The sequence below is a fragment of the Rhinolophus hipposideros genome, assembly GCF_964194185.1.
Source record: "Rhinolophus hipposideros genome assembly, chromosome: 6".
Classification (NCBI taxonomy): Eukaryota; Metazoa; Chordata; class Mammalia; order Chiroptera; family Rhinolophidae; genus Rhinolophus; species Rhinolophus hipposideros.
The window spans coordinates 63,377,892-63,396,417 of NC_138052.1; the positions used below are offsets into that span (position 1 = coordinate 63,377,892).

General features: G+C 39.6%; 1 protein-coding gene across 5 annotated transcripts in view; it reads left to right on the forward strand.

Annotated features, from left to right (window-relative positions):
• Window positions 1–18,526, forward strand: part of MYO1B (myosin IB) — a 172,807-nt gene that overhangs the window by 64,565 nt on the left and 89,716 nt on the right. For all 5 annotated transcript variants that reach the window (XM_081051487.1, XM_081051488.1, XM_081051490.1 and 2 more), the window contains exon 4: window positions 13,966–14,060. In XM_081051487.1, coding sequence (XP_080907613.1) covers window positions 13,966–14,060 — 95 coding nt within the window. The remainder of the gene's footprint in view (window positions 1–13,965; window positions 14,061–18,526) is intronic.

An 18,526-nucleotide genomic window follows, 5' to 3' on the forward strand; every position in this document is an offset into this window, starting at 1 on the left:
TGGGACTTAGGATGTGAAGGATGTCATCTTGAGCAGCAACTCTCCAAATTTCCCTGCAGAAGACAGTGAATTTTATATAGCTGCTTCGTATGCCACCTCACTAAGTGGAAGCAGAGGACATAACACCAAAGCACAGTTAGGAAAAGTAAGTTTCATGGGCTCCATAGAACCATCATAGAATTCTGTCACAATCTGTAGAGTTTGAGGGTGGGAAGAACGAGGCATCAGCCAGCTCCCTAGGTGATTCCAATGTGCACCCAAGGTTGAGACCCACTGGTGCTATACTACCTGGCTTATTGATGGTTTGACTTGATCGAGAAATACAGGGAACAGAGAGATTGCAGTTTCTCCTTCAGGTGATACTCGGGTGTATGTTCCTTTTTTTTCTGTTTTCTCATAATTGGGCTTTGAATTAAAGGTGGGCTGCAGACAATTGGAGGTTGGATTCCCTAGAAAGGGCCTAGAGTATACATACTCTTCATCAGTAAAAGAGCCTTAATTTCAAAACCCACTGAGAAATAGGTTGGGCTGTCATTGTTCTATGAGGAAGTAAGACTTGTTTGAATAGATGGCCCTCACCTTTCTGTAGAGATGTGGGCCATGAGTCATGGCAAATAGAAGATTCTCTACACTGGAACTAGTTTATGATGGTGAGTCATCACTATGTAGGTTGTAGGGTGGTGGTCCCAGTCTTTTGGCCTGGACAGTTAGTGCACAGATTGGTTTTTTCTTAATCAATATGTATCTAAAGTAAGCAAATTTGGAGAGAGCAGTCAAGTGTGCAGTGCGCTTTCTTTCTTTTTTTTTAAACTAAGCAACAAAGTTAGGAACCATAGAATATTTTTAGGAATTGGGATTCTCTATTTTAACAATTGTTTATACAAATTGCAGAGAAGTCTTTCTCCAATAAGTGTTCACAGTTCTGAAAACTCCTGAGATATGTGGCTTTGTTCCAAATCTTTATAGATTTTCTTCTGTCACTAAGCCTATTACTGTTGGCATATAGAAAACTCCATCGAGGGTCATTTGGCATCATTCTAGGACATGTCACTAAATTGACTGGATTCAATAGCATGTGTTCAGTGGCAAGAAAGACACATGGAAGAGAAACAGGTTTATTAACCAGTTTTTTTAGGCCATCTCCTAACCAGTTTAAGTTATAAAGATTTAATGTGGACTCTTTGAAGGTTTATTGGTTTATTCATCTAGCAAAAATTTTGAGTGTCCCACTTCTGCAAATTCTAGTGATTTTCTTGGTGCAGAAAATCTCCTCTGAAGATCAATTCTAGGACAGTGAAACTCTATGCCTTCTTCCAGAGAGGAGGAGGTAGTTTGCTGGGGGTGGGAGTCAGAAGAGGACTGGGATAGGTGACTCTTAAGAGGCCACAGTGGAGGATGAGCCTTGAACTTGAGGGCCTGGAGAGCAGAGGCAACCTCATTTTTGTCAGGACACTTTCACCAGCCAGCTCTCTAGAAATGACTCTAATTGGTTTTACCTCTTAGTTCAAGAACTAGCAAGATCCTAAAGTGTTACTAGGGCAAATAGAATCACATGTTGACTGCCTTTCCTAAAGCAGATGATTTTAGGTGGTCATTTGCCCATGTTTTCAAATAGAATCTGTATAGACCAGCATTAGAGAGAATTGCTAAATACTAAGAAGTAACCTAAATGAAGAATGTTAGCTAGAGAGTGTAAAGTGGAGTCCCATTTCTCTTTAACTTTCTTTATTTTAAATCTAGAGCCCTTTCTTTGTAAACATATGAATGTGCATTTACATACGCATACTTGAATAGCATTTGTTTTGATTTCTCCTTTACTTGTTTTTTTATAAATAGTTGGTAAATGAACATAGACTTTGAAAGTGCCACACATTAATTTTGTCAGTCTTTCATGAATAGGAGGCAAGACTGCATGAGAATTCATTCCACAAATTGATTCTGAGCATATCCTGTGTCAGGCACTGAGATGGTGGGTCATTATTCCTGCTCTCAAGGTAGAGAAACTGTAAGCAAAAAAGTCTTCAAAAATTAGAATACCACATGTGACGGTTATACTAGATGTATAAATGGGATTTTATGGGTATATAGGCAAGGAATTTCTAGAACGAGGGGAATCATCGCAGGCTTTCCAAGAGAAGGTGTTCGGTGTGTACAATGGGCAGAAGGGCAGTGGCAGGGAGATGAGCCAGGGGAGATAGCCTAGTTCCTGGGAAAGACCTTGCTTGCTTTCTAATCTATAGCACACCAGTAAGAAATAAAGCTTTTAGAGATTGGATTCTGTGTGAGTGACCTGCCTGATTTTGACCTCTCTGGGTAACCAGAAACCAGTCTTTATTTACGTGAATTTTGAGCTTAAATATTCTGTAAAAGAATGTATACCGGCCCTGTGCATAGTTCTCAAGGGCCCAGTTACCTGTCCCAGAGCACCTCGGGGCATGATCTGTTCTCTTCTGGGGTTTCTTGTCCTACGCTGCTGACCTGGGAGGATCGTTGCTGGCTTTCAGGACTTTGTTCTTAGTTTCTCAAAGTTTGGTCTTTAAGGATAAAATCTTTATTAGATGACTACCACCCCCCCCCCCCCCAATCCCACCAGGCATTTTCCTAACTGCCAGCTCGAAGATCTGAGTGTTTCTCTTAAATATATATGTGATCTGTGTATATGACATGTGAGCAGTCATATTCTCGTGGCCAACACGCAGACTTCTGGACATGGCTTAAAAGAACTTGAAAGCAGATGTTTGAGTGCTCCATATTTGGGCTCATTTTGGAGCTGTGCTTTCTGTGCGATGGCATGATATGAGTTGTTTCCGACCCTTTTGTATCACGGCACTTTGCGAAGCAGTGTGAAATCTTCCTCTAGCAGTTAGCTGTAGCTCAAAGCATTGCTGTTTGTTTCATTATCCCCTGCCTAAGGTCCTGGGCCAAACTCTTGCCAGAGTGTTGGAGAGCCATGGAAGCTTGCCAAGGAAGGAGTGACTTGTTTGTATTTCAGAAGAAGGAGCATTGCAGGGAAGCCAGCCGCTGTCCCAGTGGCATATGGTATTTTTGGTTTACCCATTCTTATGTGGCCACTTTGAAGCCATTGTTTAAAGGCGGCATTTTAAAAAAATCACATAAAATATGAAAATAGTAACCAAATACTGTGCAGAACAGACCTGCTGGCACCTTGAGCCCCCTTCCCGGGTGGGGATCAGGACTGGGATTGGCAGTGAGAACCGCTGGAGGACACACCCAGGTCAGGAGTAGTCATCCTGTTTTGACCACAGTAGGTCCTCTCTGAGAGGGCTGTCGGTCACTCCAAGCCTGGAGCCTGCTCATTTTCCGAGCGGGCTTCTATCTTGATGGTCTCACTTGCAATCCTCTGATGTCTTCAGTCACTGAGTTTCTTTTTCACATTAAGACATGAAGTGGCTGTGTAATAACAGAAATCATTTGTTTTCTGTTTAGAAATCCAGAGGAAAGCCTTCTGCGTTTTCTGTCTTGAATTTGCAAACCCTATTTGCATAGGTACTTATTAAACCCTGGTGTGTGGGGAGGGGGAAGGAGCGTCTGGGCCACATTAGGATCACTTCTGTTAGTCCAGACTCCCTAGGAAATCCTCAGACATGCTTCTAACACTTCTCTGGTGCCTAAGCAAAAGAATGGCTTACACTTAAAATCAGAGGCTGCATAGGACCGTAGTTTGGGAGGATAGGAATGATACAACCATGCTTTGCGTTTTAACAAATTTGGGGGAGGGCAGCTGGTTGGCTCCGTTGGTTAGAGCGCAGTGCTCATAACACCAACATCGCCAGTTTGATTCCCCCACGGGCCAGTGAGCTGCGCCTTCCACAGCTAGATTGAAAATAGCGACTTGGAGCTGATGGGTCCTGGAAAAACACACTGTTCCCCAATATTCCCCAATAAAAATTAAAAACAAAGAAACAAAAAACCAACCAAAAACAAATTTTTTGGAAAACACTTCATTACAGAAATACATAACATCAAGGTGTTAAATCTGGCTGCAGTGAGGACAGGAATAAGAATGGAGAAAGAGTCATGGTAATGAAAAATGCCCTATTTTGACAGCATTGTATTAAGAAGGCTTGAGAAAGTGTCCTGTGTGGATATAGAAAACTGCTTTAAGGGTTCCTGGAGCTCAGGTCAGAAATGAGGAAGTTGTCTAAGGCAATAAAAACAGGTGATGGAGAAGCAAGGAAGGGATGGATGTGAAAGGTTTTGGGTGCCTGAAAGGAAGACGCAAAATTTTAATTCAAAAGTATTTTTCTTCTGGTACCAGTATTCCTTTCATGCTTTAGGGAAAGTTTTTTTTGTTTGTTTTGTTTTTGTTGCTTTTTAGTTTTTTTTTTTAAGCCCCATAGACTAAATGACAAGTCATCAAATGACTAAATTATTATCTAGTTAGATAGTACATGATTTCTCTCAGCGGAGCGCCTGCGGGAATGGATGGTTGCCTTTGTAGTCTGCCTGACACTTGCCCTCTGGCCCGTAGAATGTTGATTAAATTAACGAATACGGAATTCTCTTAAAATTACTTCCAAAATGGTTCCTCCCTTACAGTATCATGATAGAATTTAGCTAATAATCAGGAAGTATTATTATTATGATGATGCCAATTCACATTCCTCTTTCCACAATTATATATGCAACCCCAGACATTCCATTGTATGTACACAGTGGTCTGTGTAGGTAGAGATATGCCTGTATCTTTTTATAACCAGGCATCTTATTAATATTTGTTTACTTCATTGAATTTTTGATCCACTCTATGAAATGGTGGCATATCTCTCTTTAAAATGTGAATAGGTTTGTGACCTTGATTCTGTAAGGTAAACATGCCAACTTAGCCTCAGCTGGTCTTTCAGGCCTTCATTGAGTGCCTGCTCTGTTTCAGACACTGTGCAGTGTGCTTTATAAATACTCTCTGCACAGGCCCTGTAAGCCTGGAAGCACAGATCAAAGCTTGAAGCAGTTGATAACCTTCTACTACTGCCCACTCCCTCGCCTTTGTGCATTTTTTTTTTTTTAATGAACCAAACCAGTGTGTACCTGGGGTTCCCACACTCAGATGCCATCTACACCCAATACCTTCTGTGACAACCACAGCTAGATTTCTCTGCACTTCTTCAGGACACAGCGCCATACAGGGTCCCCAGCCTAGTGACTTCTATTGTGAATGAGCGTCCTTGTGTCTCTCCCTTCTACTGGAGGGAAGCTGAGACCCCACTTCATTGCATTCTGTGTACATAGCAGGCACTTAGGGGCTATCAAAGTCAAAAGTGCTTTACATATGAGTGTTTTAAACATGAAATGCTCACTTTGGGATGTGGTTGTGCAGTAGCTTGGATCAGAATGTGTGTTTCAAAGTTAAACAAAGATAAAAACCCCAAAGTTGCATACGAGGTGGTACTTTTAAAGGCTTTAAATCTGTAAGAGGCAACATCTATCTGAAAAATCCCTTAGCATTTTGAGAACTTGAAATCATTCTTTTTAGTTTAATGAGTAAAATAAGTCCTAAGGATCACGAGGAACCTTGTCTTCGGAGTAACCTCTCTTGGGATAGGTGTGTCTAGGATTTAGTTACCCTTAATAAAATCATAAAAACTGACTATGAAATTAATTGAAATGAGCTATTTTGCCAAAAAAAAAAATAAATAGTTGTGCTGGGTATTTGTTTAATTGTATTCACTTTGAGCAGAAAGGTCTATTCTTATAGAGTGTAACACGGTGTAATTATTTTTTTGAGTCGAGTAATAAAAGATGACTGTTAGTATTGTTGAAAGAGATACTAAAAATATTTTATGGGCCTATTGAATTTGAATTAAGAGTCCGATTGTATATTTGTTCTTTTTCCCAAATCAGGTGTTTTGTTAATTTCTGGATAGGGGAAATAACATAATTTCCTCCTTGCTCTCTGTGTCCACCCAACCTCTGTCCTTGCATATTCCTTGGGGGTTCAGAGTTTGCAGCTTTCCATGACATGCTTCTCTCAGGAAAAGTCATTTTTTCCTTTTCTAAATGTGTTTAGGAGGTTGGTAATGTGTTAACTACCTTCTCACGTTCCCTTTATTGGGGGAACTTAAGTGTCTTCCCTGTTAGATTTTAAGCTCCTAGAGGACAAATTCTCTTAACCCTTGTCCTCATAACCCACACAATGAGTACAATGCCTCTTATCTCATGGGTGCCTATGAGCTCCTTGGGGATCCAGTCCTTGTGGATGTTCTCTAGCCTCCACACTCTCTTCCAGTTTTGTTATTAGGGGATTGATTCAAGACAGTTGAACTATTCACACTCCAAGTCCCTGTAACAGCAAAGACAGATAAGGTGGAATTAGCCTCTTTGCTGGTTTTGACTGGTTGCCAAGCCCAAGGCAGGATGCTGCCCCTGTGGAGGGCTTTCTCCGGTGGTATTTCTTGTTCAGAACACCGATTTCAGAAGGAAGTTTTCAGCAGCTGCAGGATTGTGCTACTACATTCCCAGAGAGCAGCTTCTAGGCCCCGAAGGCAGATGTTTCCGCCTTGCTGCTTTCAGATCAAGTCCTGTCCTTTTCCTTCCTGGAATCATTTAGTCTGGCTAAGCCTCTTATCTACTTCCTAATGCATATCTCCAATACCTGGCTTCTGCAATCCACCTTTGGAAAAGAGTCCTCTCTTGACCAACTCCACCTTTGTATCTCTCAGTTTTCAGTAGTAGAAGGAAGGTGTTTATACTTTGTCAGGTGACTCTCATCCGCTGGCCTAGGACTGGGTAGACTGGACGAAACTCCATTATAATTTTGATGATTAGGCCCTTGGGGTTGGAAGAATTTGGGTGTGTCCCAAAGCTGCTTCTTCACAAAAGGATTATAAATAAGATTTCGAAAACATTGAAAGATTATCCCTTAAGTGCCCTTGGCTGTGTGTTTTGCATTACAATCCCTAACTACATGTGACTTTTTGAAATAAAGAGCTTTGTTTGTAAATTCTAATACTGTAACTGTAAGAATTTCTTAACTAATTACACTAGGATTTCTTTTGTTCCTTAAGACATTATAACACAGGTGAGCCACTTTATATACACAGAACATTCAGATATGGGATTCTTGTCCCCTTAGCGGTTACATTTGACCGTTAAGATTAAAAATCTTTTGAAGTGACCCATTAAAAAATAATGAGAGACTGGTGTACATTGAGGTTGACTCAGACGAACTATGAAATTTCACAAAAATACTGTGGAGCCTGTTTTTAGAAAACCAATGCAATTTTAAAGGAAAAATAAACTTGTTGTCATGTTCTATTTTAAAGCCTGCTTTTGAGCTTTATTTGATATTTTACCATTGTCACTTCAGAACAGATGTCTTAAAATGATTCATCTCTGATGAGATTATTTCTTTTTGTGGCTAATAGAAACAAACCTTTTCAATTATGCAGCCAAAAGAAAGCAGTGCAGCTACTTACAGGTAGGATATAAGGATGTACATCGGGTGGCCTGTTAGCTCAGTTGGTTACAGCATGGTGCTAATAACACCAAGGTTGCCAGTTGGATCCCCGCATGGGCCACTGAGCTGTGCCCTGCCATGGTATAGCATCCTTCTTATATTGAGATAGTAATTAGGCACCTCTTTGACGTTAGATGTATAAAGAGAAAAGTACAATGCAGGTTTTTTTTTTCCTTTTTGACCAATTGTTTTACACGATATATCTTTTTCTGCTTATTTCCTTTCAGCCTACCTATGTCTTTATGTTTTAAGTGTGACTCCCGCAAGCAGAGTATAATTGGGTTTTGCTTTTATATCCATTCTAACATTCTTGGCCTTTTAATTGGTGTATTTGGTCCATTAACATTTAATGTAATTATCGATGTGGTTGACTTGAGGTCTACCACTTAATAATTTTCCATTTGTCTCCTCTGTGTTTGTTTTTCTTTTCCTGCCTTCAGTTGGATTACTTGAATATTTTTTTAGAATTCCATTTTAATTGTTCAATTTATTTTTGTTGCTCTTTGTGTTCTTATCTTAGTGGTTGTTCTAGGTAGTATAATATACATTCTTAACTTTTCAGGGCCCACATAGAGTTAGTATTGTATCACTTCATGTAAAATAGAGTAACTTGCAACCATTTAGGTCTATTTACCTCTCATCTCCCATCTCCCTCCAATTCTGTTCTTTGTTTTCATATTCTTTCCTTTGTACTTTATAGAGCACATTTTGCCCGTTGCTACTTATTTTGAAGAGAGGCTTACTTTTGTTTTCTATCTTTTGTTCTAAAGCTTAGATTGTTAGGAATGCTTACTAATGTTGTGTCTGAAGAGATAACTGTCGGGTTGCAAATGTATTGATTTACCATGTTTATCTTGACATTGGACACAAATGCAATAAAAATGTCCAGGACAAAAAGTTATAGTCATTTGTAATAAATAACTATAAAGACTTACTTTTCCTGATGTTTTCCCTTCAGATGTGAGAGGATGAATGTCTGGTGGAAGGGCACAACACTAATTTATCAAGGTGATATGTTTCAAGTGGGTGAACGTTTTCTGAATTAAATATCAGACAATTATACACACATCTACAATAGTATTTTGCAAGGAAGGCCAACATGGTGCCTCTCCTTAAACGCAAGCAAACAAACAAACAAACAACCCCCCCTGGAGCTTACCATGCAAAGCATGCCACACATGTCTTTTCTCCTTTTCTTTCTCTTCTATTTCCTTCTTGTGGACTATGTCAGCCCTTGATCAAGTTCAGTATGAAGTTAGAAATTGGTGGAACAGTTGGAGGTTAGGAATTTTTAAAAAACACATACTTTTTGTTACTTAGTTTTAGAAACACAGTTTTTAGTGCTTAACCAGAGTTGGAAAGGAAATAAATAGTTGAGATTTGTAGATCTCGATTGTAGATGAGAATTTTGAGACTGATCTATTTTAAGAGGGTTAAATTCCGAAGCAAAATTTCCCTTGTGTGACTTGAAAGTATTCTAGGATCAGGATTGAGTGAAAGGGGATAGTTGTTTGAGAATTTTTGAAGAAAAAATCATGCGATAAAAAAGTAGAAACAGTTATCTAAGTTTAGGAAAGTTTCCTGAGACAAATTTTGTTCTGTTAAAAACTTTGCTAATGGAGATGACAAACTAAACGTCTTCAGAATGGATTGGGCTGTTTTAGAGATGATTTCTCATAGAACTCATTAGGGGAGAGCCAGAGAGACTGAAAAATAATAGTATGCTTGGAAGAACAGAAGCTTTAGGTGGTGGTGGTGATGTATTTGGTGCTAGAGCATCTTTTCTGCTTTGCATTCAACTTAGAAAGAAACTTAGAAACTTAGGTGAAATAAACTTAGAAAGAAAATGGCAGGGTGGAGGGCATGGAGTTTTGGGAAAGCAGCCCTGTCGCTACCCTGAAAGCAGACCGTGAAAGCAGAGCCACTGTGGAGATTAACATTCTGAACAGAAATAAGATGGAAGAGGAACGTAAATACCAGCTAGATAATTTTGAACATGCAACCCAACATTCCGCCCTGACAGAAAATAACAGATGAGCCCCAAACCAAACTTCTAAAACCTAAAAGCAATAGGTACAGCTGTTTGGAAACATGCAGTGAACATAACTTGGTGTTGGGAAAGTTTGGCTCTCCATGAACAGCCGTTGAGCTGATCTGGAAATGAAGCGGAGACTTGCATTCAAACGTCAGGCCTTGTCTATTCTTAGAGCTCAACTAGAGGACAGAAGAAGTGGATAAAACCAGGCTCTTGATGTGGTGAGATAAAAACCATGCTTGCCCCTTACGTTATCGTCATTATATGATCTTTCATTTTTGTGTGTGGTAAATAACAATGCTGACATGCTCACAAAATAACGTGAAGCATATGGGTCACAACTGTTTTTAAGTAAAAACTTCTCTAAAGATTTATTTAGGTTCCCTAATTATAGAGTGGTTTGGAAGACTGGCAAGTGGTTTCAGTTTGTAGTTATAAATGTTGGCCTTGGTGATGAGTACGTGCTAATGTTGCCAGAGAAAAAGAGAACGAGATTGGGATGGGGCCTTCTTGCTTCGGGGACTACCCTTTGTCATTTTTTGAAAAAGTGAAGTCAGGATCTGTGTTTATATGAAATAAGTACCTATGTTTGAGATGGGTGTGCCAGTAGCCAAGCCAGTTTTCCTAGTGTTTAAGTAAGTTAGGTGGTAAATTTTCCTTGCAATTTGAAATCAGGGCTCTCTAGAATCCTGAAAGAACAACTGTTCCCTTTGGCCTTTATCTTATATTCAATACACTCTATGTTAGATGAATCAAGCCCAGTTTTGGGGACAGCAGTTTATCATTTCTGTTTGGACAGACAAGGAAAAAGTGTGTTCAACTTAGGTGTTTTGAGATGAAGTAAACCCATGGCAGGGCCGTGGTGATCTTCTGAAGCCGCGTGTGTGTTCACATATACATGCACACACCAAATCATAATGGTTATTCGTGTTAGAAGTAATTTTGCATCATTTGGGATCTAGTAAGAGTGGAATACATTGGGCGAAATTGTAGTCCTAGGGAGCAAGGAAAAGGCCTGAATTAACCAACCCCAGAAGAGGTCCGCGAATATGTATGGTTGGATAGTTCATTCGTGTTTATTCTAATGTGCTTTCCTGTGTTTCTTGACAATGATGATTATGATAGTGGCACTTCTGAACTATTGTCTGGAGGTGGAAAGAGTGGGAGGGGAGGAAGGCTAATAAGAAATCTAAGCAATGCTTTCCTTCCCTGCATGAAGGTCATAGAAGAAATGGATTTCTTGTTTACCGTTGTTCATGGAGCTCACTCCAGTAGTGACTTTGTCAGTACTTGGAGAGAGTCCACTCACTTATTCGTTCATAATTTGGTATTGGTGATGTCTTATGTTTGTAGACCTGTGGATGACACAAATATAAATTAGGTAGAAAGAAAAGCTGCGCTCCAGAAGAGCTTACACTTTGGTAGAGGATCAGAGGTGTGCATAACTATTAATAATTATAATGTAGAAGTATTTCAGACATTTTTGCAGTGCTTTATCACTTTTAAAGTGCTTTTATGCACTTTTATTTACTCGAAGCTCAAGTATGTGGCTCCATTCTCCATTTTGTACAGGAAGAAACCGAAGTTTAGCCAAAATGAATGAGGACTTGCTCTAGATCATTAGGTGGTATAAGCGGTGGTTTTAGAGCCCAGGGAATCCCACGCAGGGTGACTTTTGCCTCCACATTCACTGTGTTTTTCCACTGTCACTGGTGTACAGTGGTGCACAGGGGGGACGCTAGTTTCCACCTGGGGACTGGAGAACACGGGAGAAAGATGAGGCCACTGAATGAATGACCTGGCGGGGTGAGCATAGCACTGGTTATGTAGGGAATGGCTGAAAGTGATTTGAAGGAGAGGAAGACGAGCTGGGCAGGAAGAGATCAGTATACACTCTACCATTCTAAACAAGCTAAAACAACCTGTTACTCTGAAAAAGTCCCTTGTCCTAGATAGTTTCATTATCTTTTTTCTTGTATTTATTCATTCATTTAACAAATGCATTTGGGGTACATTATTATGTACAAGGCATTGGATTAATCAACGTGAGGGTTATAAGACTCGGGGTGGCTTTACTTCAGGGTCTCATCGCAGTCTATGTGAAAGACAACATGCCAAGTAATCATAGGAGAATGAATATTTCTGGGTTCAAGTTCTGAGTGTCCAGCGAAAGAGATCATGGGCATATCATATCGCCTCTTAGTCTCAGTTGGATCATTTTTCTTTAAGGAATCTAACATTTACTTCACAAAACTGTTTTCAGGATTAAATTTGATGATGAATATGAGAACACTTTACTCAACTCCTGGCATATTGAAGGTGCTCAGTAAATTGTCTATATTAACGGCTCCCCACACTTTCTGAAGGACCGCTAAAGTCCTTGATTGAGAGGCCCCATGTGGTTTGGTTGGCCAAATTTAAACTCTTCCTAGATCCCAGCCCTTCACCAGTCGCCCTGCCTCCAGATTGAATCTCTCTCATGTGTACCTTTGTAGCCCTGTGAGCTATCCAAATGCAGAGCTGGTGTAGTCCAGTGGTCAAGAGCAGGGGTGGGTCAGTTCTGACTGCTCTGTCACACTGGCAGTGTACCTCACTTTGTGCCCCAGTTTCATCATCCATAAATGGAATTAGTAATAGTTTATTCTTAATAGTTTTGTTGTTGTATTTAAAATGATTAACTTAAAAGGGCTTGGGGGCAGTGTTGATACAAAGTGCTGCTATTTTTAACTCTAATTACTATCTGATTACCATCTCACAGTGCCACTCCCCTGTTTCTAGGCCTGCAGTATGGCTCCCTATCATCTTCATTTTTCTCTTTGGAGTCTGCCCATTTATCTCATCACTCATCTCTCTCTTACTTATGTTTGCCTTCTAGTAACACAGAACTGCTCTTAACCCCTTAACCCACTTCTAGGATTTTTTTGGCTATAGTTTTCACCTAAAAGCCCTTTGTCTTGCTAATGCATTCTCTAGGACTGGTTTTTCCACCTTCTAAGATTCTTGAGGTCCCTATCTAGTTGTGTAATGTTTTGCACATCGTCTTTATCATTGCCGTTACCTTGCTGGGTTGCCATTTTCTGTTTGTATCTCTCTCCCCTGCTTTTGACTGAGAGCTCATGAGAGAAGGGCTGAGTTTTAATTGACTTTGCATTCTCAGCATGTTCTTGACACAAGGTAGACTCTCAGTAAGTATTTGCTGATAAATGAATTAGAAGAGGAACTTTACCCGTATTAAATACATTATCATGTTGTTAAAATTATTTTTCAGTTAGCTAGAGGGAGCAAAATTCATCCTATTTGTAAATTTTGAGGAGGGGTAGGTCAACCTGAAGACTGGCCTGGCCTTACCTGATAGGAGGCCCCTTGTCATCATAGGGCACAGCGAGGGCCTGGGATTGGACAAGAACCATGGCAAACCCACAGTACCATTTGCCTCTGGTGGACTTTACAGTTTCAGTCATCTCTTTGCAAAGGCAGAAGTTCTATATTTAGCCGAGTGATAGTAATATCAAATATTTGGTATTTGATAGCATTTTTTCTAATGGCTGAAAAGATTTTTTTTCTCACTATTTTGAAACTATTGTATTGTTCTGAAAAACGTCAACATTATCTGGTTGTGGATGTGTGATGTAACATTTTTTCTTGTTGGTTCTCTGAATTGCCTAGATTTTAGTAAAATGAGCCGTAAATATGTAGCATGTGCATTAAATAAAGTCTATCTCTAGAGTACAATAAATCAATACCATTTTGGTTGATTGCAAATGCATGGGAAAAGGTAACATGGGCCCCAAAGACTGTATGGTTTATTTACTTTAAGAACTTAAAGGAAATAAAATGTGATGTCTCAGTTTTCTGTCTAAAGCATATCTGTGGTCCTTTAGGGGTCTATAGTTTCATTTGATAAACACACAATAGTGTTTTGTATTTGTTTGTCTTGTTTGTTTGTTGCTTTTAGTTTTATATCCCACATATGAGTGAAATCATATAGTTCTCGACTTTATCTGCCTAACTTACTTCGCTTAGTATGATAATCTCAGGATCCATCCATGTTGTCACAAATGGCAGTATTTCATCTTTTCTTACGGCCGAGTAATATTCCATTGTATATATGTACCACAAACAAAAACTCATAGACACAGACAACAGTGTAGTGGTTGCCAGAGGAGAGGTGGTAGAGGAGGCTAAAGGGGGACAAATATGTGGTGATGGAAAGAGAATTGACTTTGAGTGGTGAATATACAATGCCATATATAGATGATCTATTATAGAATTGTACACTTGAAACCTTTATCATTTAACTAACCAGTGATACGCCAATACATTTAAAAAAAGAAATGAAATCCCGTCTGTGCCCCCTGCCCCACCACACACCCAAAAAACAACAAAAAAGAAAAATCCACGTAACAGTGAGCTGCATTTTAAGGCCTTTTTTTTCCCCCACCATGCCCTGCAGCTTTGCCCTGTCAGATGAAGCGTACAGATCCCTGCGAGATCAAGATAAAGACCAGTGTATTCTCATTACCGGGGAAAGCGGAGCAGGAAAAACAGGTAAGGCCACCACTGGACAACCTCACTTTTCTCCACGAGAAGGTAAATGTTGCACGGAATGACGCGTGACCATAGCACAGAGGGCATGTGTGGCTCATTAGCATGAAACTACTCAGGGCCACTGAGGGCTCCTTCACGGGAGGCTACTGATTAGGATCACAGAATGTTCTCTGGGAAAGACTTAACTCATCTCTCATATGAAGAAACAGGTAAATTGTCACAGACTTCTAACCAATGTGGGAGTCTATTTCTGGATTCTAGACCTTTCCAGTCCAGTCCCTGGGGTCTTCATTCTTACCTTTCTCCTGGGACACCGAGGCCTGTGAGGTCTCACTATTTCCCTAAGGAATGCCAAATTATTTGGGCTTTGGGAGGCCATAACCACAGCTCCTCTGAGGGAAGGCACCAGGAAAATGCTGAATTTCACTCTAGAGAAGTTTTCCTCTGAAACTTAAAGAATTGAGATTTCTATATATATTTTTAGATGGGCTGGCCACCTCCTTATTAAACAAACCCCCAAATGGAGGGATTATGCTTGCTCTTGTGCTTTGAATGGAACAATTTGTATGATTGATGGTCTTGAGTGAGAAAGTGGTTGTACACATGATGCCCAGCTACCTGGAAAAGATTCAAAAGGGTTGCACTCCCTGAGTCCAAACTTTATATAGGGTAAAACTGCTATTGTCAGTGGGTTTCTTTGGAACTGATGTGTCCACGAAGGAGGAAGATGGTATTTTCATAACCATTTCATCTGTAAAATGTTCTTTTTTTTTTAATGAAAGTGTAGTTGGCAGACAATAGCATATTACTTTCAGGTATACAACATAGTGATTCTACATTTATATATCTTACGATGTGATCACTTCAGTATGTCTAGTAACCATCTGTTACCACACACAGTAATTATGTTATTACTGACTATATTCCCTATGCTGTACATTACATCCCTGTGACTTATTTACAAAATGTTCTTGTTTTATAGGTAAGACTCTGATAATTGGTAATTTCTTCTCGTTTGCCAAAATGAAATTTAAGTGTTTCCACTTTGCTTGGCTATTTAGTTGTCAGATTAATAACTTTTGATTTCCCAATAATCAAGAGAAGAATACCCCTCCCATGGATATTTCAGTCGACTGTCTGAATCCATTTTGTTCCTGAGCCCTCTGTAAAATTTGTGCCTTTAAAGTTTCACTATCTGCTTTGGAATGGTCTTTCCTTCTACACTAGTTCCTTCCTGCACTTTGTTTAGGAGTATCTCCTCCCTAAATGGATAAATAGCCCCCAAAATGTAGCTAAAGAAAAAATGGTTGGATAAGCGTGTCCAGCTCCCTTCCTAGAGCCTTTTGGAGACATAGTACGCTGTTTCTTTGGAAGGTTGTACACGTTCTAGTATCTGGATGGGCAGAAGTAGAGGGAAAAAAACTGGTAGGTAAGAAACTAAAGTAACAGAAAGTATAGTCGCATATATTTGGAAGCGATTTGAGTTATAGACCGTCTAGAATAGGGTCCTACCAAGGGACAGCCAGACTCCTTTTGTCGTGATGGAGGGCGCACTGCTTTGTAAGGCAGCCTACTGAATTTTTCATATAGATTTGGCTAACAAAAGTTCTTCCTTGCCTAGCGTTGAATTCTGCCTCTACCCGTGATTCTTATCTCTGCAATCTGGAACCTTACCAAATTAGTCTATCGTTTCTTCTACTGCACAATCACTTAGTTATTTGAAGTAATCTGTCCCATCTTCCTAGGGCTAAAAAAATCCCTTGTCTCAAAAATTTTTCATGTGATAAACATTCACTGATTCATTCATCAAGGAAATAATTCCCAAGTACCTATTAGGTGAAAGGTACTGTACGAGGTACTAGTGATACATCAGTGAGCCAGACACCATTTCTGTCTTTATCAAGTTTATAGTTTAGTAGAGAAGATAAACACTAGCTCTACACTATATATGTATATGCATTTACATGTATGCATGTATACATACAATTTATATGCAAAACATTAAGTGTGGTGAAGGAAAAGTACAGGGTGCTTATAAGAACGTATAACAGGGGGATCAAATCTTATTCATATATCTCTCATTATCATGGTCATATTATTCTGGAATCATCCCAATTTCATTTTTCTCTTTACCCTCCTACCCAAACTTCCTAATCTCAATGCATGGGACCACTAGTCAACCTAGTTTCTCAAGCTAGAAGTATAAGACCCATCCTTGATTTTTTTTTTTCCCTTTCTTATGTCTCCCACATGAAATCCATTTCCTAATCCTGTCAGTCCTACCTCTAGAATAAATCTCTTGCTAAGATGTTTCTTTTCTTTGTGTCCATATGGAGATTCTAGTCCAACCTACCAACCATTATTTCCCTCGAGGGCTATTTGTAGCTATATCTAGCTGGTCTCTCCCTTTTCCTTTACGCTGCCTATAATCCGTTTTCAGAGACACTAGAATGCTCTGTAAACATGAAAACTGGGTGATAACTTTGGCATTATTGATATATAATTGATATAACTTTGTGTAAGTTTAAGGTGTACAATGTGATGATTTGATAATACGTGTATGTATATATTGTGAAATACCACAACAAGGGTAATTAACACATCCTTCACCTCACATAGTTATCTCTGTGTGTATGTGAGTACTTTTTTTTTTTTCCATTTAAGTTTATTGGGGTGAATTGTTAGTAAAGGTATATAGGTTTCTGGTATACAATTCTGTATTACATCATCTATAAATCCCATTGTGTGTTCACCACCCAGAGTCAGTTCTTCTTCCATCACCGCTTTTAAGATTTACTCTTAGCAACTTTTAATTATATACAAAATAAAAGCCAAACTTAGTAGGCTTGTTATATAAGGTTCTGCGTGATTTAGTTTCTACCTATTTCTTCCCCTTCCCCTTATGCTGTTCTTACCTTCAATAATTGCCGCTCATGTTACTTTTCATTAAGAGTCTTAACTTTCTAGTGTATGTAGACAGTGTTTTATTGTTTAGAGTTTTCCATCATTCATCTGACTCTCTGGGTATAGGCTCTTACCTGTATTTCCTCAGACATTTGTGATATCTTTGGCTATTCAGAACTCTTTTTCCCAGTAGGAACTTTCAGAAGATGTTGGTGTCTTGGGAGAAAGTTTTTGCCCCTATTCTTGTCACTGACCAGTTCTTATGAACCAGAATTAATGTTTAGAAGCAGTATAGCTTTTTGATTGTTTCCCACTTGACCAATGAAAATGGTAACCAGGCAAGTTAAAAACTATGTCCCTTGACAAAAGACTTTTGTATGGGTGTTGTATCTCATGCCACCTACCCCTACCCCAATCCTTTTGACTGTATCTGCAAGCCTATTCACTTCACATACCTTTTTTTTCCCCACTTAACATGGGGGGAGGAAGAGATGAAAATATTCCTAAGCCTATTAATTTTTTTAGGTTTTTACTCATTCTTCATCATAAGTAAAGATACTATTTTGGAGGGTCTGATTGTATCAATTTGTTCCTAAGTGAGTCATCAGAAGTAGGTTATGGTCACTGGTATGATTAGTCTTGGCCAGTTCCTCATCTCCTCTTGGAACATGCATTCCAAGAAAACAGCATATCCACTAATTAGCCATATCAGTATATGACCTCTCCTTCTCAGAGAGTGCAAACAGCATTGCTTCCTCAGGAACGAGATTCCATCTCCTGGAGGGCTCATGTATTTCCTTACTGAAAAACTGAGTGGAAGTTGCTGGTACTGTTTTACAGCATTTGCGTCCATTCTTTTCTGAGAAAAAACAAAAACAAAACCACCTCATTCCTCTGGTAGAAATCTGTAGTATGGAGTTTATTCTTTCTGTAGTTTACTCTTCTCTTGATATTTCTCTACTTAATAACTTGTCCTGTTGGTTTCAATGTCCTATTCACCACTTGAAATCCTTTTCTCTCTACTATCTTCCCCGGATTTAGTCCTTCTTAGGATCCCTTTGCCCTCTGTCATAAGCTGGAGAATGGATGCTTCTCAGGGCTGTCCCCTTTTCCTCCAGTGGGCCATTCTGTTTACAGTATCCAAGGTTTGGTGCTGCTTCAGGCAGGAAACTAGAGGAGGATCCCATCGACACCCTGGAGCAGCGCTTCTCAAACCTTCCACTGTGAAGCACCAGGTTCCCTTCCTTCCCCAAATCTGTTAACAGGCAGATACCAGAAAAATGAAACAAAAGAAGACATAAGGAGTTCAATCTCTAATTTTTGTTTTAGTTTCAGCAGACTAAATAAACTATGAAATTGCTACAAAAATTTCTAAAAGTCTACTCTTCCGTGTAGAATGGTAACAGTCCACCGACCAACCAGCTTTGAGTAGTGCCAGTGCTCGGACCATTCCTTGAGTATCACTGCCTATAGGTCATTTGAAGTATTTGTCTTTTGTCTGAGGTACTGTGATTCCCAGATCTGGCGATGCTACAAGTTGTCCATCGTCATCGGGAGGTGGA